This window comes from Prunus mume, linkage group LG3, assembly GCF_029339155.1.
Source record: "Prunus mume cultivar Tortuosa linkage group LG3, ASM2933915v1, whole genome shotgun sequence".
NCBI classification, from domain to species: domain Eukaryota; kingdom Viridiplantae; phylum Streptophyta; class Magnoliopsida; order Rosales; family Rosaceae; genus Prunus; species Prunus mume.
The window spans coordinates 15,377,941-15,403,732 of NC_142700.1; the positions used below are offsets into that span (position 1 = coordinate 15,377,941).

Here is a 25,792-nt window from a genome sequence, read left to right on the forward strand (position 1 = left end):
TGATTATGCCACTGAGCTTCATTTGATCATATCTCTCTCGTTACAACTCCGATTCGAGCCCACTACGTGTACACGGACTCATCTCGCCGTGCTCTACGCAACAGTACAACCGAAATTCCCAAACTCCTTCCGGATAAGAAATGACCAAATTACCCCTATCCCAAGGGTAAATTCGTAATTCCACTTAAATAAATTAAAATATGCAATAAATTTGGAGTTGGGGTGTTACACTCAGTCAATAATTGCTGAAAATAATCATCAGCGTATGTGACGTGAAAATATTTGACTATGCAATAGTTATGAAAAAATATATATTATTTATGACATGAAGTTAGGGGTGGCATTTTAAACCAAAAAATCGCAAAATCGCAAAAATCAACCGACAGTTTATCGTAATGAAACCGCAATCGCAGTAAACCGAACTGCATTTGCGGTATTAAAAACCGAACCGCATTTGCGGTTGCGGTTGCGGTGTTTGATTTTCAAAACTTGCGGTTACCACAAATCGCAAAGTATAGCCGCATGGATAATGAGGTTAAATTCTACAAGGAAATAAAACATATGACAACTTGTAAGTAATTAGTTTATTTATGCTAATGTTATTTATGCTTATTCTTATAATAAAATGTACTAAATTATGTTGTTTTATTTGTAGATAACATTGGTGCTCAAACAATACAACTGAGTTCTTCAAATCCACTCACCACCAACACTTGAGTTTGTAACGTTGGTACATTGCATTTTCCTTTTAGTTTGTAACTTTAATTAACTTTGAATTGGATTTTTCTTTTTGGTTGTAACTTTAATTCATTTTGCTTTGCATTTTCCTTTTGGTTTGTAACTTTAAAGGATTTGGAAACGGAATGCTTGAGAAGTTTAACTTTAATTGGAATGTTTGAGATTGTAACTTTAATTTTCTTAGGTTGTGAATGCTTGAGAAGTTGAGGAGATTGTGAATTTATATATGCTTGAAAAATTGAGATTGTGTATTTATTTATTTAGGTTGTGAATTTATATTTTTGTGAATGCTTGAAAACTTGCGGTTTTAAACCGCTAATTCGCGGTAACCGACCGCATTTTGCGGTTTATCGCAATGCGATAAACCGCAAAACGTGGTCGGTTTGCAGTTTCAAAAATCACCAAACCGCAAATAGTCAGTCGGTTTGCGGTTTGAGTAAAAATTCGCGGTTACCGAACCGCAACCACCTCTACATGACTTGAATCTGGTTCAACAGCTCAATCACAAAATTCTAAGGCTGATCAAATTGTTCGACAGACAGTAAATTACCACCCGAGCATTTGGGGGGATCAATTTATGAATTATGATTCAGACCACATTGTAATTTATATATCATACAAATTGTTTCAATAACTAAATGCATGTCTCTCTGTTTGGTTTCAAAACAAATTTGACATGTATTTTGCTCATTCAATTTTGTGGATGCAGATAACTTATGCCCAAAAGCAACAAGAAGTTGAAGAATTGAAACTAGCAGTGAGGACGGAAGTGTTCACAACTAGTGCAGATGATTTTTCAAATCAGATGAAGCTAATTGATGCAATCCAGCGCCTAGGCTTGGTGTACCACTTTGAAAAGGAAATAGAAGAAGCACTGGAACATATATATGCTGCAAATCATTTCCATGATGATGATGATGGTGATGGTGATCTATACAATGTTTCTCTTGGTTTTCGGCTACTAAGACAACATGGACACAATGTTCCATGCGGTAAGCTAAATTATTAGATAAATTAATTTAACGAGATTGAATTTGTCCAAAATTATTTCTTATGTGTCCATTTGCTGCAATTAAACGAGCAGGAATATTCAACAAGTTCAAAGATATTAAAAATGGAGGCTTCAAGGAAAGCTTCATTGCTGATGTGTCGGGCATGCTAAGCTTTTATGAAGCGACTTATCTGAGGGTGCATGGAGAAGATATACTAGAAGAAGCTCCTGTTTTCACCACCAAACATCTCGAGTCGGCAACAACCCATGTAAGCGATAAACTGGCAGAACAAATACTTCAAGCCTTAGAGAGACCGCTGCGAAAGGGGAGGTTATGTGCCCGTCGGTACATGTCAACCTACCAGGATGAAGCTTCACATAATGAAGCTCTATTAGAACTTGCCAAGTCAAACTTCAATCTTGTTCAGTCTTTGCACAAACAGGAGCTCAGTGAGATTATTAGGTAGGTTATCTTTGCAAGAAACAGAATTGTGGAGTTAGAGCATCTCCAACCGATGTGTCAAACGTGCCACATAGACATTTAATAGCTAAAAATAATATCTCACATCACTCCAACCGATATGTCAAAGCAGATGTGGAATGAAGGCTAGAGGTTGAGAAGTTATTTTTGACATCCCAACAGCAAGATGTCAAATGAATATTTTATTATTTTTTCTTTTATTTTCTTATTAATTAAAAATGAATCAACACTAAAATGTAATAAAGTAATAATTTAATTTGACATATCGGGTGGAGTGTAAAGCTGTGTAAGATGTCAAATTGTTATATCAGCCATCAAATTTAAATTTGATGTCTGGTATTTGACATCTCCCTTGGAGATGCTCTTATACTGCTGGATTTTGGGGGTCTATTTTGAGCCCCAATACCTTGTTGGAAGAAAATTTCTCACAAAAATTCTTGCCCTGATGTCTGTAATGGATGATATCTATGATGCATTCGGTACATTTGAAGAACTTGAGATCTTTACTGAAGCAATTCATCAAAGGTTTGAAATTATTTATTAAAAAAAATTGTTTCGTTTATATGCTTCAGATGAATATGGTGTATGCAATTTACAGATGGCATGCAAATATTCTTCCATGCGCTTTTGAATGTTTTCATTGAAATTGAGGAGGAGATGGTGAAGGAAGGAAGAGCATACCGAGCTCACTATGCAAAAGAAGCTGTATGTTAATTAATTAAAGAAACACACCGTTTATTAATTTCCACTATTTTAATTAATTTACATAATATTTATGTACCACATATGCAGTGCAAAACTACTGCCAAAGCTTACTTTGATGAGGCCAAATGGTTCCACGAAGGATGCATCCCAAGCATGGAGGAGTATATGCGTGTTGCTGCAACTTCTGCTGCTACCTTCGTACTTTCAACTACATCTTTAGTTGGCGTGGGAGATATTGTAACCCAGGAGTCCTTTGTGTGGTTGTTGAATGATCCTAGAATTCTTAGAGCTTCAAATATCATTTTTAGGTAATAAGATATTCTTACCTTGGTACAAATAAGAATTAGGTAAGATAATTTGAATTCTGTATTTATTTTTAAAGTTTGAGAAAGAGAGAGAGCATGTGCTTCTAGTATTGAATGCCACATGAAGCAATTGGGGTGCAAGAGCAAGAGGTGCTTGATATTTTTAACAAACAGGTTATGGATTTGTGGAAGGATATCAACGAGGAGTTCCTTAGATCAACTGACGTGCCGATCCTCCTGCGTGTTCTGAATCTAACAAGAGGGAGGATGGCTACACTTTTTTGCAATCAATAATTGCTGATTATAATTTAAAGGTTCTTTTTCTTTTTTTGATTTTGTTTTTTTGTTCCAAAATGGCAGATTCCCAATCATTCAATAATGGCAGATTCCCAATCAATCACTTTAAAAATAATATAAAAGAAAAAAAAAAACATTCCAAAACCCCGGACGACATTTCCCTCTCTCCCCTCTCAGCCAATAATTGCTGAAAATAATCATGAGAGTATACGATGCGACACTTACTCCCACCGACACTTACTGAGTATATGTTATGAACAATATTTTCCATACTTGCAGAGCAAAAAAGATCTGACATTTTTACACTAGTACAAATCATGGCTCAATCACAAACTTCTAAGGCTGATCAAATTGTTCGACAGACAGCAAATTACCACCCGAGCATTTGGGGGATCAATTTATGCATTATGATTCAAAAGACATTAATTTATGGGATATGATTTCCCCACTCCCATTTTTTCCACTTACACTCCCTTTGGATTTTTAATACTTTTTAATCAATTTTGTTATTTCTCTTTCCTATTCTACCCTTACCCTACATTAATTTCTTTTTACTTCACTTTTATATTAGTTGTTTTTATTTATACTTAATTTTCCAACTTGCACTCTATTTTCAATATTTTTTTCCCTTTAATCGAGTAAGAAATTAGGTTTTTTTCCCCTTAATACTGAAAATGGAGTGTAAGTTGAAAAATTAAGTATAAAGAAAAAGAAATAATATAAAAGTGAAGTAAAAAAGAAATTAATGTAAGGTAAGGATAGAATAGGAAAAAGAAAGAACAAAATTGATTAAAAAGTATTAAAAAGCAAAAAGGAGTGTAAGTGGAGAAAATGGGAGTGGGGAAATCAGCTCCCAAATTTATAGATCATACAAATTGTTTCAATAACTAAATGCATGTTTCTTTGTTTTGTTTCAAAAGAAAATTGACATGTATTTTGCTCATTCAATTTTGTGGATACAGATAACTTATGCCCATAAGCAACAAGAAGCTGAAGAACCGAAACTAGTAGTGAGGAGGGAAGTGTTCAAAACCAGTGTAGATGATTTTTCAACTTAGATGAAGCTAATCGATGCAATCCAGCACCTAGGTGTGGCGTACCACTTTGAAAAGGAAATAGAAGAAGCACTGGAACATATATATGCAACAAATCATTTCCATGATGATGATGATGGTGACGGTGATCTATACAATGTTTCTCTTGGTTTTCGGCTACTAAGACAACATGGACACAATGTTTCATGCAGTAAGCTAAATTATTAGATAAATTAATGTAACGAATTTGAATTTGGCAAAAATTATTTCTTATGTGTCCATTTGCTGCAATTAATCAAGCAGGAATATTCAACGAGTTCAAAGATATTAAAAATGGAGGCTTCAAGGAAAGCTTAATTGCTGATGTGCTGGGCATGCTAAGCTTTTATGGAGCAACTCATCTGAGGGTGCATGGAGAAGATATACTCGAAGAAGCTCTTGTTTTCACCACCAAACATCTCGAGTCGGCAACAACCCATGTAAGCTATCAACTGGCAGAACAAATACTTCAAGCCTTAGAGAGACCGCTGCGAAAGGGTCTCGAGACGTTATGTGCGTGTCGGTACATGTCAACTTACCAGGATGAAGCTTCACATAATGAAGCTCTATTAAAACTCGCCAAGTTAGACTTTAATTTTGTTCAGTCTTTGCACAAACAGGAGCTCAGTGAAATTATTAGGTAGATTATCTTTTAATTATGTGAATTAGCATGTAATAAGTTAGTAATTCACCAAGTAATATTGTCAATTAATTAGGTGGAGGAAAGAACTAGAGTTTGAAAGGAAGCTGCCTTTTGCAAGACAAAGAATTGTGAAGTTGTACAGTGGGAGTCTACTTTGAGCCCCAATACCTTGTTGGGAGAAAAATTCTCACAAAAGTGATCGCCCTGCTATCAATAATAATGGATGATATCTACGACGCATTCGGTACATTTGAAGAACTCGAGATCTTTACCGAAGCAATTCAAAGGTTTGAATTTTTGAAAAAATAAAAATAAAACCAAAAACAAAAACAAAATAAAATTTTGCTTTGTATGTATATGCTTCAGATGAATATGGTGTATGCAATTTACAGATGGCATGTCAATTGCATGGATGGACTGCCAGCTGACTACATGCAAATATTCTACCATGCGGTTTTGAATGTTTTCAATGAAATTGAGGAGGAGATAATGAAAGAAGGAAGAGCATACCGAGCAAACTATGCAAAAGAAGCTGTATGTATTAATTAATTAAGAAACACATGTACAGCTTAATTTAAATTTAACTTTTTTGAATTAATTTACATATGTCCCATATATGCAGTGGAAAACTTCAGCTAAAGCTTACTTTGATGAGGCCAAATGGTTCCACGAAGGATGCATCCCAAACGTGGAGGAGTATATGCGTGTTGCTACAGCATCTGTTGGTAACACCATACTTTCAACTATATCTTTACTTGGCATGGGAGACATTGTAACTAAGGAGTCCTTTGAGTGGTTGTTGACTGACCCTAAAATTCTTAGAGCTTCCAATATCATTATTAGGCTCATGGATGACATTGTTTCGACCAAGGTACATGATTCTCACTTTCGTCTATCAATTCAATTCTTAAGTTTTATAGTCCTCGCACACTAAGTACAGTGTCGCTTCGGTCCTTCCTTGAAATTCTATAATTTTTAAGGCAAAAAATGTCTGCTGACACCATATATATTTTTACCTCACTTCTCATTATCCACTTTCCTTCTCATATTTCATCCTCATTTGAAGTTGCAACTTCAATTTTACCTGGAAAATGTCATTAGAGCTTCAATTCAAGATGAATTATGAGAAGAAAATCGGAGGTGGGAGGTTAGAGAGGTGTGTGCTACATACGTGGATATGTTTACTCCTAAGTTTTGACCCAAAAAAAAAAAAAAAAGGCAAAGGGATTTCGACAGATGGACCAAAAGTGACAAACAATTAAATATAGAAGGACTATAGAGCTCAAACAGTTGGGGACAATTTAGTCAAAATTAATCTTACAATCATGGATTTTGGATTCCATTTTTGCAGTTTGAGAAAGAGAGAGGGCATGTTCCTCCTGCTATTGATTGTTACATGAAGCAATATGGGGTGTCAGATAAGCAAGAGATAATTGATGTCTTCAACAAACAAATTGTGGATTCATGGAAAGATATGAACGAGGAGTTCCTAAGACCAACTTCTACGCCAATGCCTATCCCTGTACGTATTGTTAATTTAACAAGAGTCGTGGATCTCCTCTACAAAAAAGATGATGGCTACACACATGTTGGAAAAGTCATGAAAGATGGTGTTGCTTGTTATTTTATTGATCCGGCACCACTATAAGGACTGTCTGTGAGTTGGGATTGTGTGTATGATAGCTTTGCTTTTTATATTCTCTGGTTGAATAAGATGACCCAAATGCTTTCAGGGATAAGGTGTACTGTTTCCTCCTAAGGTGTGTTTGGGCCGGACCATGCTCAACTTAATAAAGAATATTCAAATTATCCTTTACTTTTGACCTTATTCCTTTTTAGACCCAATTTTTTCGTCCCAATTTGAATTATGTAAACATGTCATAAAGAAAAGTATGGACACTACTACATTTTAAGATTTGCGTGACGATGAAGACTTCGTCGCGCAAAGTTACTTTTAGTCGCACAAATTTCATAGCAACAGAAAAGTTGTAACGCACAATCCGTCACGCAAAGAGCGTGAAGAAAGACTTTGCGCGACCAATATTTTGCATTCGTTCGTGCAAAACAGAGCGACGTTTAACCTTCGCTGCACAAAAGAATTAGGGATGACACAATTATTCGTCGCACAAACCTTTGCGCGACGAAAACATGATCGTCACGAGAACACTGCGCAACGGATAATATTCTTCGCGCGGTTAGTGTCGCAACTATTTGCGCGACGATATTTTTTTCATCACGCAATTCGTGTCTCCAACATTTGGGCGACGAAACATTCGTCGTCGCGCATATCCATTTCTGAAATTGGTACTTAGGTGACGAGGGATAAATTTAACGACACAAACAAGACACAACAACACAACAATCTTCACACACTTTAGACTTTGACCAAATACACATATGACTAGTCAACTGCTAGTCATGAACAACCACAATCAAGAGAATACACAGAGCATGCCACAAAGTACTCGCAACCCTAGAAGATTACTAGTGACAACCTAGGCACTTAGAAGGACCCATCAATCTAGGCATCCCCTGTGCTAGCAACAACTACGGTGAAAGTGTGTGAAATCATCATTATCAAGTAAACACCAAACAACAGATAAATATGACTAGTCAACCACCAAGAACACAACCCCAGAAAAATTACAGATATGTAAAACAGAATTTGTTCACCTAGAAACCCACCATTGGGAAAAACTGGGAGTCATCAACCGACCAGACTATACCTCCTTAGTGCAATCTTCTTCACCAACTTAGCAAAACTTGAAGCTCAGTTCTTCATGGCAATAACAGCTCATTCTCCAGCTCGTTCACCCCATGACACTAGCTTGCAAGCTCCAACATAGACTGAAACCAAAATTTGGATTCAAAGGAGAATGACCAATTTATTCAAGAAACCATACTCTTGAAGAAATCAGTCTTGAATCTGACCTAGATATAAATGAGAGAATGATTTAAGTAGCTAGATGCAGATTCGTGTTTCAAATGCAGTTTTTCAAATAAGAAATTAATTGGAAAAACTCATAGATGAAATATTTGGTTCTCTCTTGAGGAAGAAGAAGAGAAAGATAGCAAACCAATCTTTCCAAAACTTCCACACAAAAGAGAGGGCTGCCCAAAGAGGAATTTCGTAGCCTTTACAGACAGAAATTCCCTTAGGTCGAGAATCAGACCTGGCAGCAGAGAAAGAAAGGAGAATAGGACAAGGAAGTTGGTTATCCAGCTAGAAATCCAACAGAGCAAGGATGACTAGTCATACGAGAAACAGATGACTAGTCATCATTTTATAAAAATAGTTTAATGCAATGATATGCAATGCACACCTTACCTTTGTCAAATTGCTTGAACCTCCATAGGATATAACTTAGATAAGAACACCAGGAGAAGCTTTTCTTAATCTAAACTTGAGCTTGATAAATAACAATACAAATCCTATTACAAAGTTGTCAAGGGAAGCCAAAAGAAATACTCAAAATGCATACATTAACCATCTCCCCTTTTTGGCTTTCCTTGGCAAAACACTCTCTAAAAACACTCAACCCAAAACCAAACCTAGGGAGATGATAAAGTGAATGTACCTGCAACAACAACCAATCTGCCAAGCACTAAAACAAGCATATTATATCACAGAATTTTTAAAACAATACGCAATGTGGGGTTGAGAGTGTTCTCCCCCTTGTGAATAAGGAAAGAGTAAAAAGACAAGGAAACAGAATCATCACACAGTGGGATTGCACACAAGGCAGATAATCTGATTTGAACAAAGTTAAAAACACATAGCATAGGTTGATTACAAAGTAAATAATACTTGCTCAAAACAGTACAACACAGCTCCCCCTATCAAAATGCATAGACTACCCAAGCAAAAATAAAGATACCCACAATGTGATTACCCAAGCAAAAATAAAGATGCCCACAATGTGATTACAAAGTTATACACACAACCTGTCCAAAAATACTCCCCATATCTAGGACACAACCTATAAGATCACTGCAGCTAAAAAGCAAGTTAATCAGCAGACTCATCAGAATATGCAGAATCATCCGAGTCCTCCGTGGCAGGAGTCGGTTGAGGATTTACTTCAGCAGCAGCAGCAGCAGGAACATAAGAGGATGGAATGAGGCTTAACAGATGTTGAATGTGTCTCTCCTTGGCAGCAAGTTGAGATCTGAGAGTGGCATTTTCAAGTAGAAGACACAGAGGTGTGAAAGGTTTTCGAAACCTTTTGGCTAAAGGCAACAGAGGCCTTGCCAAACGGAGCAATGGGAGGATTCCACTGATCAGAGTCAAGAAAAACCAACTGGTTTCTCTCACAAAGGCGCTGGATAAGACAGGGGAAGACAAGAGTTCCCTTGTGTTTTGTACCATGACCTATGGTTTTGCCAAGAATTGCATGAGAGACAATATCCCCAAAGGGAATTTTATCATGATTCACCATTGAAATCATGAGTTGACAAGTAGCCAGAGTGGGATTTGAATTGTTTCCAGTAGGGAGAACATTATGACGGATAAAATCCCATAAAAATTTGTAGAAAGGTGAGCGATAAGACTTGATAGGGACGCCTTTAGAAGTCAGGGGCATAGTTTGATCAGTATAGGCCATGGTTTTAAACAGATCAACATTGTACTGAGAAGAAGCACAAGCAAACTTCTCATAATCAAAACCAGGGCAAGACCTAAAACCTAAAACCAATTTATGACAGATGGTCTCAGAGGAATGGGCACAGACCTAACAACAATCTAATAATTCGACTCCTTAAGATCAGCAGGAAAATTTGAATAAAATTCCTTGATGACTGAGGCATTGAACTTACCAGACAGAGTATTGAGAGATTGAAGACGGTAGTGCTCAAAAATCTGAGTTGCAAAATCCTAGGCTGCTAAGGGAAGCGCACCAATTTGGTAAGATCTCTCAGGCATAAACTTTCTTTTAGAGATAACACTATCAAAGAACGAGGCTGCCTCAGGGGACACAAACGGGAGGCGTCTCCAACAGAACAGAGAGGAAAGGAGCGAGTCCTAGGAGCCCTAGGAATGGAAGGTATGAAATCCACTCACATCTGGATTTTGATTTGGAGCTACACTGGTAAATGAGGAAAGGTTTGAAGATGACATGGCATGCAGCGGGAAGAAATTGGGAAGAGAAAACATATGGAAGAAGGGCGATGAGACAAGAACAAAGTGAGAAGGGGAGAAAAGTTTTTTGGTGTCAGATCTGAAAGGGACAAACTGAAGGGAAGAGAAGGAGGACGAAAAAGAGAGGGAAAACAAACCTAAAAGGAAAAAAAAACGCAAAAGACACGACCTAAAATAAAAAGAGCCGCTAAAAAAAAAGAAAAAAGAAAAGAAACTGCCAAGAGAAGAAAACAAAACAAAAAAATAACTGCCAAAACGAAATGAAAAAGACGTATTGGTTAGGAGAAAAAGCTGGTGACTAGTCAACTAAGGCAATATTAGAACAGGCAAAACCAGATGACTATTCAACCACAAAGATGATGACTAGTCAGCTAAAGCAATCTCAAGACGAGCAACAAATATAACACAACCTGATGACTAGTGAACTAAGGCAATAACATGACATGCATCAAATTTGGTATCGACCCTGTGAAAGACAAGGTTTTGGTTTTAAAAACACAAGCATGAACTATCACATATATCAAGTGATCAAAGATGCATTAGCACAATAGCCTAAACCAAGTCTTCAAGCACATGAAGGAAAATTAATTAAAAGGAAAAAGACGAAAGTAAAGAAAAAAACCATATGCAGTGTACAATGCATTCTTAAGACATGATCATAGTATGGGCTCATAGCAAAAATATCATCACTCTATATTGACAAAATATTTGATGATTTATTTTGTGTTACTTGCACATCCCAGACATAAGTGCTTTGAATGGCCCAATTTTACGGCTCTTTGCTCTAGATGCTTAATCATATCACCTTATACCTTCCTAAAGCCGTGACTACATTGGTCACACTTCCCTTTTTTTTTTTTGGATTTTAAATAGATTGGCTAAGAGAGTGAGATAAGCTAAGAGACAATAACAAAGACAGTCCAAAATGAAGCAGAGATACTTAGCTCACAAAGAGGACAAGATAGCACGGTTTAAGTCTCATCTAATAGCTCTTAAACAAGAAAAGGGATTATGCACAAGTCAGACAAAGCACAAAAGCATTCAACCTTTACACCATCAAAGATGAGATATATGAACAGTGACATATCAATTTCAAAACATATATATATATTTTTTTATTGGACTTGACTAGTCAACTACAAGCAAGATGACTAGTCAACTGTTTTGGAATGTGCTGAAGACAAGGAACAGACAAGCTAATCAATCAATTGAGCAAAGGCCAATGGACTGCCTAAGTGTGACATGTTTCTGATAATTCAAGGCCTTGGTGACTATATCTGCTAGCTATTTTTCAGAGGGGACAAATTCCAAAGATAAAATTTTGTCTTCCACAAGATTTCTAATAAAATGGTGCCTAATGTCTATATGCTTAGTCCTAGAGTGTTGAACAGGATTTTTTGAAATATCTATGGCACTCATGTTGTCACAATAGATTAGAAAGCATGATTGAGCAAGACCATAGTCTTCCAACATTTGTCTCATCCAAAGGAGTTGAGTGCAGCAACTCCCAGCTGCAACATACTCTGCTTCAGCAGTGGATAAGGAGACAGAGTTCTGTTTTTTGCTATGCCAAGCAACAAGGTTGTTGCCTACATAGAAGACCCCCCTCGGAAGTGCTTTTCCTATCATCACTACAACCGGCCCAATCGGAATCACTATACCCAACAAGATTGACACAAGTGTCATAGGTATACCACAACCCAAAATCAACAGTCCCACTCACATATTTTATGATTCTCTTAACAACAAACAAGTGAGACTCTTTTGGGTCACTTTGAAACCTAGCACACACACCAACACTATAAGAAATGTCTGGTCTAATAGCAGTCAAGTAGAGGAGACTTCCTATCATGCTTCTATAGCGAGTTTGATTCACACTTTTGCCATGCAAGTCTCTATGAATTTTAGCACTAGTGCTCATTGGAGTTCTTGCAGATTTTGCGCCCTCCAAACCAAACTTTTTCACAAGATTTTTTGCATATTTGGATTGAGATACAAAGATCTCATCATGGCTTTGTTTGATTTGAAGACCTAAGAAATAGTCATGACATAAATAAAATCTTGAACATGCAAGTCAGAGGTAGAACCGACCACAATATCATCAACATACACTTGAGCAATCAAGACATCCTTTTTGAACCTTTTTACAAACAAAGTTTTGTCAACTGACCCTCTATCATACCCATTTTCTAGAAGATGAGAGGATAACCTCTCATACCATGCTCTAGGAGCTTATTTCAAACCATAGAGTGCCTTTTTTTAACCGAAACACATCATTTGGATGATGTGGATCTTCAAAACCCTTTGGTTGCTCAACATAGACTTCTCCATTTAGAATACCATTCAGGAAGGCAGTTTTGACATCCATTTGATAAAGTTTGAATTTCAAGTGACAAGCAATGGCAAGACGTAATCTAACTGATTCTAATCTTGCAACAGGGGCAAAAGTTTCATCAAAGTCAGTGCCTTCCATTTGAGTGTATCCTTGAGCAACAAATCTAGCCTTGTTTCTTACCACATTACCTTGCTCATCAGTTTTATTTTTGAAAATCCACTTAGTGCCTATGACATTTGTGTTGACTGGTCTAGAAACAAGGTACCAAACATCATTTCTCACAAATTGATTTAATTCTTCCTGCATTGCAAGAAACCATTCACCATGGTGCAGGGCTTCTTTCACATTTTTAGGCTCTTCCTTTGAGACATAACACACATGGCTAATTTCTTGAGCAAGTTGTTTCCTAGTTCTCACTCCTTGATTAAGAGGGGCAATAATGACACTCTCAATTTGAGTGAGAGGACTATGATCAGCATAAGAGCTGGCAGCCTGGACAGATGAGATGGAACTAGAAGTTGAAGGGGTTAATAGGTCAACCGGGACAGAATTTCCAAAAGTTGACAGGTCAACCACAAGATCCAGACCTGGAGATTCTTGCTCAAGAGGAGGAGGAAAAAGACCATCCTCATCTAATGCCATCTTCGTAGAGGCAGCAAAATCATCAATAGTGACATTTATGGATTCAATGATGGTTCTGGACCTATAGTTGTACACTCTATAGGCTCGGCTTGAGATGGAATACCCTAGAAATATTCCCTTATCACACTTAGAATCAAACTTAGCAAGATGCTCCCTATCTCTCAGAATATAGCATGTGCTACCAAAGACTCTAAAATATGACACATTAGGCTTCTTTCATTTCCAAATCTCATAGGGAGTTTGTTTGGTACCATACCTCATAAATACCCTGTTTGAGATGTAACAAGCTCTATATACAGCTTTAGCCCAAAAATGTTTAGCAAGATTTTTGCTATTTAGCATCACCCTTGCCATCTCAACAAGAACTCTATTCTTTCTCTCCACAACATCATTTTGCTGAGGTGTAATAGTTGCATAGAACTCATGTTTAATTCTCATCTCTTCACAAAATTTCAGAAACTGAGAATTCTCAAACTCAGAGCCATGATCTGTTCTAATTCTAACAAGAGGCAGATGACTAGTCATCTTCTCTTTTTGCAAAAGATGATAGACTTAAACCTTTGAAAAGTTTCAGATTTCTCACGTAAGAATGAGACCCAAGTGAACCTAGAGAAATCATCAACCATGACAAGAATATATTTCTTTCCACCAAGGGACACGGTTTGGATAGGACCAACAAGGTCCATGTGAATAAGTTTTAGACTTACATTTGTTTGAATGTGTTTGACCTTTTTGTGTGACACTCTAACTTGTTTGCCCAATTGACATCCTTCACAAACATGCTGATCAGATTTGTCAAGCTTTGGTAGACCACTTACTAACTCTCACTTGGACAATTTATGCAAGTCTCTAAAATTCACATTTCCAAGTCTTTGATGCCACAAAACACTTGTTTCATTCACAACCTTGTTGCAAACTACTTCTTTTGCATCATTGACACCATCAATGCAATAGCAATTGTCCCTAGACCTTGCCACGCTCACAATCTCATTGCCACCTTTTCCAATGATTTTGCAGCCATGCTTGGAGAATCTAACTTCTACTATTCCATCATCACACAGCTGACTCACACTAATGAGATTGGAAGTGAGACCCTCAGCAAATCTAACATTCTTAAGCTCGAGTAAACTAGGGATACAAACAGTACATTTTCTAACAACTTGAGACTTATGACCACCACTAAAAGTCACAGTGCCTCCATCAAAGGGGCTAAGAGATTTGAAAACATTCTTATCCCTAGACATATGTTTGGAACAGCCACTATCAAAGTACCAAGAGTTGGTGTTTGAAGCAGCAAAAGCATTTAGCAGAACAAGAGATTGTTTGTGCCTAAATAAATCACTACGCCGGAAGGGACCTCTTCTCGCCGTGGCACTGCTCATGGATGAAACGGCCACGTTTCCACAAACATTTAGCCTTTTCAAAAACAGAAGAAAAATACGAAAGCAGGATCTTCTCGGCCTTACAACCACGGCATTATAGGCCGAGGCCGAGGTCCATGAGAGACAAGGCCAAAGATACTATGGTCAAATCGCCACGTGGCCTCAAGGTCCCACGCCCCATTTAATGAAGTAGTGCCTCTGACCGCCACAGAAAACCACTGGGTGTAAGAAGCATTTAATGCATGAGGGCAGAAGGGAAGTGATTGAAGTCGGGATTTGGTAACAGGAATCGAGTGGTTAGGCGCAAACGTTCTCACAATGCATTCTTACACCTTGAGGTCAGATCACCAACCACTGGACCAGAGCATTAAATGCGTTCCCACGGCCAAGAGTGCAGAGCCCACGATCAGAGCGGTGGCCGAGATTTGCCGAGCTTTATGGGGGTCACACCACCATGCTTCACGATCCCAAATGCCGATTTGACTACCCACTTGCCCCGATCAGACTCTATCATGCAGATATTTTCAATCCATCAGGCAGATCTTTTTTAGCCTCGATTGGCCCTCCAGGACTCCTCCTATAAATATTAAGCTCAAGACCACGTTCAAGAGGTCCAACACCAAACAAAAGCCTCCCACGGAGCAACTTATTTTTCCTGTAATGCACTTTCAATACCTTTACATGCTTTCCTAGGAGTAGTGGTAGATTGTAAGGAAAATCCATTCATCAATATATCATACGACCCTTGATTTTCAAGGCGCCGGAGCATCATCCCTGTTATCGCCTCATTCACCCCATATATCATACGACCGTCGCTCTCCGAGCAACGCGCCGGAGCACCGCCTAAAACCCACCACCAACACCACCACTAAACGGCCTTGTAGCTCAGGCCGTGAACCTAACGGCCGAGACCAGTTCCTCTCTTGGCCACAATCGTTTGATTAGAAGTCAAACCCGAAACAGGCACATCATTTGAACATCTTCTACCCAAACCCCATCACCATCTCGACGCATGGTAGACCGTGCTGGCACGCCCGGGCACAACCGCACCCCATCCAAAAGGAGGACGTCACGTGTTGACGCACATCCTTCGCCCAGAGCACCAGGCCGCGAGATTTGCGACGGACCAACAGAGATTTGGTATGACCTCTTGCAATCCAAGTAGAATTAGGCACAATGGGTGAACTCATTTTGAGGGAGACAAGTTTGGCAATCTTGGTTACTTCATTTAGCAAATGATCAACTTGAGCAAAGATCTGGGATTCCTTTTAGATTTTGAAGACAATTTTCTGGTCTTATCTTTGTTATACATATGACAGACTAGTCGAATATGACCACTCAACCCACACCTGTGACAAGTTGGAACAAACTTAGTTTCTTGACTACCTGCTGAAAATCAAGAGGTACAGTGACTGAAGTTTCTGACTTGACAAACTTAGTGGTAAAGCTAGATGAACTAGAACCAAAGTGATTAAATCCAAGACCACCTTTGTCCCTATGAAGTTTTCCCATGTTCAACATTTTGTCAATTTTTGAGGCACCAATAGTCATAGATATAATCTTACTTTTTGCTTCATTCAATTCACTTAGAAGCTGTTTGTTTGAGTTCTGGAAACCAATGTTACTTTCCTTGAGCACATTAACTTGATTCTCAAGATTACTCCTAATTGACACAAGAGCAACAATTTCTTTTTCTAGAGACTCAAATTTGTCACTCAACTCCATTTTGGTTTCTTTTAAGATGAGAATTTCATGTTGAAGATCTTGGTTATTGGCCTCAAGTTTGAGGCTCTCTTCTTTCAAAGACAAAGTCTCTTTGAACAAGCAATCATATTTTCTTCCTAATGACTCATATGACAGGTCATCTGACTCAGAATCAGATTCATCAAACACGGGCTGCACAGAGGCAACAAAGACAAATTGTTGGTTATCATCATCAGAGGAAGATGAATCATCTTGAGACACTTCACTTTCACTCTCACTCCAGCTCACTTTCATGGCCTTGTCCTATCCTTTGGAGTATTTTTTCTAATTGTTTGCACAGTCGGCAACATAGTGCCCAATGCCTCCACATGTGAAGCACTTGACAGATTTTCTAAAATCTTTAGTGAAAGGTTTGACATCCTTGTTCCTCTCATTATACCGATCAGTTGATGGTCAAAACTGTTTCTCACTACCAGAGCTTCCCTCTCTAGCAAACTTTCCCTTATCCTTAAGAATTCTGCTAAATTTTTTGACAAACAAGGCCATCTCATCCTCAGAACCTGAGGATTTTTTCACCACCTTTCAGAGAGGACATGCACTCCTTGAAGTGCAACATTTTTTGATTTTTTAGTGTCATTTTCTTCCATATTCAACTCCATCTCATAGGTTTTCAATTTTCCTACAAGCTTGCCAAGCTTAATTTCATTTAAGTTTTGGACCTCCATGATTGCGGTTTTCTTTGCTCTAAACCTAGATGGTAGAACACGCATAATTTTCTGAACAACAAGAAGGTCTTCAATAGGTTGACCAAGACTCATGGCTTCATTTGTGATCATCTCAACTCTCCCATAGAACTCAGAAATAGACTTAGTTTCAGACATCCTAAGTTCTTCAAATTGTGCAAGCACCATCCTGAAGTTTTAGGGTTCTAACTTGGTCCTTCATGAACCACCCTTAGTTTATCCCAAACCTATTTAGCATTAGGGATGTGTTGTATATGTGCAAACTGTGTGCTAGACAAAGGCTGCAACTAATGTATTTTTGGCCCTCTTGTTTGAATATGCAGCAAACACCTCAGCTTCAGTCCATTCGGACCTAGGCTTGGGCACAACTTCACCCTCAACAGTCTTGACCGGAGCAACCCACTCTTTTGTGAGATACCCACTTGCATACTTATCAAGAGCATCAAGGAATATCTCAAATTTTTCTCTCCATGCAGCGTAGTTATTGCTGTAAAAATAAGGAGGGGAGTTGCAAGATCCAGCAACTCGATCCCTTTCCATAGTGAGCACACCAAAACAGCAAAACAAATCCTAGGATCTATCTATTTGTGTTAAGAGCTAATGCTCTGATACCAATTGAAATTGGTACTTAGGTGACGAGGGGTAAATTTAAGAACACAAGCAAGACACAACAATCTTCACACACTTTAGACCTTGACCAAATACACACATGACTAGTCCACTGCAAGTCATGAACAACCACAATCAAGAGAACACACAGAGCATGCCACAAAGTACATGCAACCCTAGAAGATTACTAGTGACAACCTAGGCACTCAGAAGGACTCGTCAATCTAGGCATCCCCTGTGCTAGCAACAACTATGGTGAAAGTGTGTGAAATCATCATTATCAAGTAAACACCAAACAGCAGACAAAGATGACTAGTCAACCACCAAGAACACAAACCCATAAAAATTACAGATATGCAAAACAGAATTTGTTCACCCAGAAACCCACCATTGAGAAAAACTAGGAGTCATCAATCGACCAGGCACTCCACTAAGTAGAAAAAGATTCTTACAAAGGAAACACAACCAAGCTCAAGAAACACTTAGATCTATTTAGGAATATGAGCCATACCTCTTTTGTGCAATCTTCTTCACCAACTTAGCAAAACTTGAAGCTCAGTTATTCATGGCAATGGCAGCTCCTTCTCCAGCTTGTTCATCCCATGGCACTAGCTTGCATGCTCCAACACAGACCGAAACCAAAATTTAGATTCAAAGGAGAATGACCAATTTCTTCAAGAAACCATACTCTTGAAGAAATCAGTCTTGAATCTGACCTAGATATAAATGAGAGAATGATTTAAGTAGCTAGATGCGATTCAGAATCAAATGCGCTTTTTCAAATAAGAAATTAATTGGAAAAACTCATAGATGAAATATTTGGTTCTCTCTTGAGGAAGAAGAAGAGAAAGATAGCAAACCAATCTTTCCAAAACTTCCACACAAAAGAGAGGGCTGCCCAAAGAGGAATTTCGTAGCCTTTACAGACATGAAATTCCTTAGGTCGAACTGCGGACTGGCAGCAGAGAAAGAAAGGAGAATAGGACAAGGAAGTTGGTTATCCAGCTAGAAATCCAACAGAGCAAGGATGACTAGTCATACGAGAAACAGATGACTAGTCATCATTTTATAAAAACAGTTTAATGCAATGATATGCAATGCACACATTACCTTTGGCAAATTGCTTGAACCTCAATAGGATATAAGTTAGATAAGAACACCAAGAGAAGCTTTTCTTAATATAAACATGAGCTTGATAAATAACAATACAAATCCTATTACAAAGTTGTCAAGGGAAGCCAAAAGAAATACTCAAAATACATACATTAACAATTTCGCGAGACGATTACTTTTGTCACGCAAGAATAAAATATATGTATTTAAAATGCAGTTTTTCATTTTTTTATTTTGTACAAATGAATTTGTGCGACAAAAAACATTTCGTCGCACAAAATTAATATATATTATTTAAATTTAATATTACGTTTTTTTTTATTTTGTAAAAAAATAAATTTGGTTTTTTTTTTTTGGTAATAAAATGAAATTGCAATAAAAAAAGGAATCGAAGAGAACAAAAAATTATATAAAATAAAATAAATGTATATACAAGAGAAATGTTTAAAATATAATTATGAAAATAAAAAACTAATCAAATAATGTTGCAAAATCTACTTGGTCGTCGCCTATATAGGGCTCGAGGTCCGGGCGCCCATAGGGGCAAGGTCCGTGGGCGCTCTGGTGACAGTTCAAGGTCGACACATCAAATTGCAGGATCGAATGCCGAGCGCGCGAGGGACCGTGATAATCACCGACATCCGACCGCAACTCGCCACCTTTGCTGCCAAAGTAGTGACTGACAGCTTGACTACGCTGGCGAACAGGTCTAGGTTCCTCCGCCGGGCATTCCCATCCTCGACAATATGTTCTCGGCCCTCCCGAGAGTCGATCCAACGCCTCCATCAAGATCTCAAACCCAAGATCCTCGTGGAGGATCCACACTGATCGGAGTATCGGGAGGAAGTTGGGAGGCGGACTCAAGAACCAAATGGCTCCTATCCACCATCATCGTCTGTTTAATATAACATAAAATATAAATTAAAATATTCATATAATAACAATGAAACTTGAATGCATAACATAAGAATTAAAATTAAATAATACTTACATGAAGGGACTCGGCCAACTCATTCCCAAGTCGAACATAAACGTCGCCAAAGACGTCGATCTCTGGGAATTTGGACCCCCCTTAAATTGAACGAGAGAATAAAAATATTAGTACGAAAAAAATAAATTAATAATAATGACATATTAAAAATTAAATATAAACTATTTTATTATTACCTGCCACCGTGCATCCATCCTATATGAGAAGGGCCTGGAACCTAAATGGTGGAGAAGAGTCTTCTTCTTCCTATTGCCCTTATTGAGTTTGGTTTTATTATCTTATACAAAAAATAAAACGTATTAGTTGAAATTGAAATGAAATATAAAAAATTAAATAAACATGAGTAAGAAATATGTAATAATTTTGAAATTAATATTCAAAAACACCATAAAATCGGGCGCCTGAAAATGAGCGCAAAGCCACGCCCAACTATCCTCCCACCCCTCAAGCTCCTTCGAGCAACCCTCCTGAAAAGCGACTTGCGGATCATCAAATGCCTCAAAATGGTGGTGCAAGTCGCTCTTCCACTGCTTGTACCTCTTAGCTAAGAGTTTGTTGTCGTACGCCAACGACTCGTCGTCGAGGTCCTCTAAGTTGTAGTTCGTCTGTAATAAATTAATTACATACATTAAGTAATAGAAATATATAAAGTTTGAAAGAAAAAGAATTAAAAGGTAGGATACATACCGACAACTGGCCGAGAACCTCTGCCTTGATCTCGCCAGGCATGACTCGAGACTTCCATTGCAACGGGCAATGGATCCGAACGACGTGACAACGCCGTGGGCCAAGGACCTATGCAACTCGCGTGGGTGCAGCCCAATGCCGCCATCGATCCGATGTTGATATGACGTTGGTCACCGTGACTCGCGATCTTCAACTACCGGACACGGCCCTCAGGTGTTCTTCTTGGCTGCAAAGAAATATGACATTAATGTTAAATAAGTAACAAATTTAACTATAAAATACACAGAACTTATTTTTATTTTTTTAAAAAGGAACTAGAGTTGAAGGAAATTTATACCGCTATGACCCCGATACACCCGAGCGCGGTCGATGTGGTGGTGGTGTTGGAGGGCGGTGACTCCGCTACGCCATTAGGCTGCGCCACCGATGAAGCCGATGACGCGACCAATCGCTAGGAGTTCATTAGTGCTGGAGCAAAGGCGCAGATGTCGGCCGAGTTGGGGAGGCAAACTCAATGCATCGCCACCGCTACTTACGACTTCTAATTAGGTTTGACATATGCAAAATTTCATTAATACACATACAAATTAATCAAATTTACGAATATATAATTGTAAGCACATACAATGTCATTAAGAATTTTAACTAATTAATTAAAAACATAACTTGACCTAGGGTTTGCAATTTCAGAGTATCCGGGACTCCTATCCACAATACGTGGAATCCAACAGGATCCTAGAAATACAAGGTACAACATACGTGAGTTTGAGTTTGATCCAATGGTCCAAACATATTGTTGAGGCCCAAAATATTCACAGTTCGGCCCAAATAAATTCTCGGCTCAATGTGATGCTTTACCAAGAAGAAACCCGATTTGGGCATGCTAAAGTTCATCATATGCGCTTGCACACATGCCACGCCAAACGACACGCCACGCTAAGCAAGGAATTATCATTCCGCACCTAATCACGCCACAAGCTTAAGTGGGCCCCAAGCCACTCAAATACCCGGGGCTTGCTTGAGTGGGTTGTGGTATGGATGGTGATAAATCAACATGAGACCCATTGATGGACCGAGAAATGGAAAGTCTCGGGTTGCTTGGGAGCCTCGAGACTCAAGCCCGTTTCTTAGGCCCAAATATGTGGGTAAGCACAAGAAAGAAAAGTAGCCCAATACCCAAGCAAAACAACCCAACCAAAATAAAGTCCAAACTAAGAAGCCCAATGTTTAGTAAAAGCCCTTTTGCTTAGGAAATCACCTTGGCCCATATAAAAATCCTAAAATAGCCCACAAAAAACCTCAGCTTTTGGAGAAAGCAGAGGACACGTGAAGAGCAATGGCAGACTCCTTAAGCAAAGCTCTGGAAACCGCCCCTGCCGAGACATCCAAAGAACGATGAATACCATCCCGCATGTCGTCAGAAGCATCCCTTGACCAGCATGTATTTTCACCTTTTTCCTTCAGATTCAGCCAAGGAAAAGGAAAGAAAAGAAGAAAAACAGAAACCAAGAGTGGAAGCTCCCATTGCACAACAGCCGCGGGAAAGGAGGATGTTGAGCCCCAAATCCCCAATTCATGAAAATAGACAGAAGCAATCTTTGCCAAGAAAGGGAAGTCAGAGAAGGGGAGGAGAAAGGAAGAAAAGCTTAGCCAAAGTAAGTAGAAGCCATTAGGGTTTCTTGAAAATTGGTGATTTCCGGCAGCTATAAATTGAGCCTTCCCCTACCCAACAAAAACAACTCACAACCTGCAGAGAGCAAGCTTTTCTCTCTATCTTGCAAAACTCAGACTCGTGCACTGTTCATCTTCTTCTCCAATTTGTTTTTCTGGCAATGCGTAAGAACTCGCTTTCTTTTCCTCTTTCCCTAGTCGAATTCCTCACAAAACACCTCATTCCTTACTTAAACACTTTCTTTTCTCATAAACCAAGCCTAATTTCTCTCTTAGTGCTAAACCCATGTTGATTTTGCTCCCATGCCACATGCCACTCATGCTGAGCTGAAAAGACTATCTGTAAGCATGCCAAAACTATCTGCAAGTTACCATTATTCTCGTTGGTGAAGATAACCAAAATACTTCCTAAGGCTCTACTGCCTTTTCGAGGTATTTTGGGGCTTAATTTTCGAACTCAGGCTCAAGGGGCAATTTCTTCCATTTTGCCCTTTACAAGTCAGGCCCGTAGTAGCCGCTGAAGAAAAAGCCCTACACATATCAAACCCTGTAATCGCAAGAATAGGGAAAATCCGTTCGAGACTCAAACGGTAACCAAATTCAAATCCGAGCACACCTATGTGCTTGTGACTACTAGGATTGGACTGGACCGAATGCACCACTACTACATTATCTCACGTGACACCACATGCGCCAGTAGTGCATGGGTGTCCAAAGCGATAACAATCGCCAGAAATTTGTAAAATCTAAGGGCCAAGATTCCTACCCTAGGTTGAAAACATCAATTGGAGCCACTTTTGTTCTTGGACCTACCTCAATGGCCGGAAGTGGCCGGAATTTAAGTTCAAAATCGCCAAAACTTATGGTTTCAATTCGAGATACCTAGAGCACGAAAAATAGTCTAGAAACCATACCTCGTGTCAACTGTGGCCGGAGGAGAGAGAACGAGGTCGGTGAAGATTTTGTGAAACCGAGCAATTTCGCGGCAAGCTAGACAGGACGCGGGAAGGTCTGGCTGAAGATGTGGCGGCCCGGTCCTTTTCTCCGGCGAAGCAAGGCTAAGGTGACGGCGAGAGAGAGAAAGGTTAGGGCAGCGAGAGAAAGTGAGTGAAGAAAGGAGGGTCGCGTTTTTTCAAAATTTAATCGATCTTGGCGCGATGAACAAGATAAAGCATTGCGAGGAATAAACTAAATCGTGCTCAAGGTTGTCATTCCGCCAAAATTTTAGGGTTTAGGGTTTAGGAGAGGGTGAAGGGTCTGATCGAGCTTTGCGTGACAAACAATTAATTGCTCTATCGTGCAAGGTTCAGCCCTATAGACTTTGCGCGGCAAAGAGTTAAATTCTTCATCGCTCAAAGTTGTCATTCGCCAAAATTTTGGGGCTTCGAGTTTAGGATGGAGTGAAGGGTCCTGATCGATCTTGCACGACGATAATTAAATACTCTGTCGCCTAAAGTGGTGTATCCGCCCTAAACCCTAAACTCGAACCAAGATTAGACAACTTACGCGACGGAGAAGTGCTCTGTACGTCGCGCAAACCGCTCACAAAGTAATATTGTAATTACTTTAAGTAGTATTTAGTTTTTAATTTTATTTATTTACTTTACAAATTTTTATTTAAATATTTTAATTTATTTATGTAAGTACTTAATAAAAAGTATTTAATTCTTTTATGGACTTCAAAACCTTTTTTAATGTTCACAAGTATTTTTAAAATCCTGGAAACTTATTTTAAGTAGGCAAACATATTGTAAAAACTTTTGTAGTATTCCAAAAATTGATTTTTAGCCTCCAAAACCCAAAATCCATGTCTGAAATTAAAAACTCTAACTTCTAAACTTGTTCCAACACCATAATCAAGTCTCGAACCCTAACCAAAAGCATACTCTAGGGCACTTGCCACTGACACGCTTGGATACTCAACAACTTGACCTAGTAACCGGACTTAATCCAAGTTAATTGAGTACACCTTTATGTACACAATTATATTAAACTTATATTCTTAGTTTAAACGGTATAGCCATTTTATAATTGAGTACTCCTCTTGGGATGTGGATATTAGTGGATTAAATCACAAATAGAACACTTTATTTTTGAAATTGTAGTTTTTACTCTTCTTATGATACTTACGAGTCTTAGTGAGTTATAAATATGTTTTGCGCGACGAAACATTACAATTTCGTCGCGTAAAGATGTGTTGCGCGACACCAAGAGTACTATCGTAGCGCAAGGATATATTTCACTGAAAAATTATCGCAACTTCCACGACGTACAAGGTTCACATTCTGCTCGAAGAGTTGTTGTTGCGCGATGACATAAGTAATTCGTCGCGCATGTTTTGAAGCATAAATTTAATATTATTTTTTCTAGAATATACAGACAACTTGCGCGACGTGGAAGATCTCTTTGCGTCACCCATAAATTTAAATTTGTTTTTCTTTATTTGAAATAATTGTTATAAAAATTACACATGTTACCTTAATGAACTTAAGTTTCATATGAATTACAAAAAAAATTCAAAGATTTAGGGGCCCAATTCTTTAATTTTTTTTTTCTTCAATTTTTGTTATTCTTTCAATGTCAAGATTTTCAACTCCAAAAATCCAAAAACCCTCATTCTTATATTCATAAAGACCACTGAAAATCAAATAGACAGATTCAAATCTATTTTCAAATTTAGGTATATATCTAAATTTTAATCTATATATTATATGACATATTTTAATTTGTGATTACTAATTTTGTGCAACTTGATTTTAATTTGTGATTGCCATATTTACACTACCATAATTAAATTACAACAAATTTCATTTAATATGTTTTAGATGGACAGTTAATAATAAATTGTATCATTCATCATCCGAACTATAATAACCTTCGTTATCGTCGCTATCATCACTTTTGGTCTCCCAATCCTTCTCCTCCTCATCACTTTCGTTGTTCGGGCCCATTGAAACTTCGTATCGCGGAAGATCGCCGAGGTCAATTGTAATTGACTGAATCGGTATTTCAATTGAAGACACTCCTTGAAGCTGAAATGGTTCTTGTATAACATTTATATCTCGCGTTTCTGCATCATTTTTCATGGAAGATTCCAACCGTTGGTCAATGACGTTGTCGATGTCACTGACAGCTAGGTCTAGTTCGGGTATAGCATACACGTTCCTCTGATCCATCTGCAGAACCACTTTCCAACCGCTCCCGGCTTTAGGGTCATCTAAATACACAATCTGTTTTGCCATGTTTGCCAAAATGTAAGGGTCGTCATCATACCAGGTTCTGTTAATGTTCACTGATAATAAGCCATGATCAATTTTAACATGATTAAACATGATTACTTGGTACCGGTCTTTGTAAAGCAATGTCCGAACTTTCGCCTCCACTTGGGACATGGACATACTCATGGCGACACAACTTGTCATCTTGTGCAGTCCCCAAAACTTGACGCTGCGTTAACATGGCAACCTGAGAACAATTCAGCGTGAATCGGGCCGAACGCAAGGTTATATAACTCTTCACTATAAGAGGGTGAATTCGATGATTTC

At 38.5% G+C, this 25,792-nt stretch overlaps 1 protein-coding gene and 1 pseudogene across 2 annotated transcripts in view; both read left to right on the forward strand.

Annotated features, from left to right (window-relative positions):
• The first annotated feature begins 1,216 nt into the window (after positions 1-1,216).
• On the forward strand, positions 1,217-6,898 carry LOC148918853 ((-)-alpha-pinene synthase-like; annotated as a pseudogene). Its single transcript, XR_016124917.1, has 7 exons — positions 1,217-1,339; positions 4,480-4,762; positions 4,855-5,230; positions 5,307-5,520; positions 5,626-5,767; positions 5,856-6,104; positions 6,585-6,898. The product of XR_016124917.1 is annotated as a (-)-alpha-pinene synthase-like (transcript).
• Positions 1,415-25,792, forward strand: part of LOC148918854 ((-)-alpha-pinene synthase-like) — a 40,530-nt gene continuing 16,152 nt past the window's right edge. The window contains exons 1-2 of the mRNA XM_089048721.1: positions 1,415-1,730; positions 1,823-2,192. Of these exons, the coding sequence (XP_088904847.1) occupies positions 1,415-1,730; positions 1,823-2,192 (686 nt within the window). The remainder of the gene's footprint in view (positions 1,731-1,822; positions 2,193-25,792) is intronic.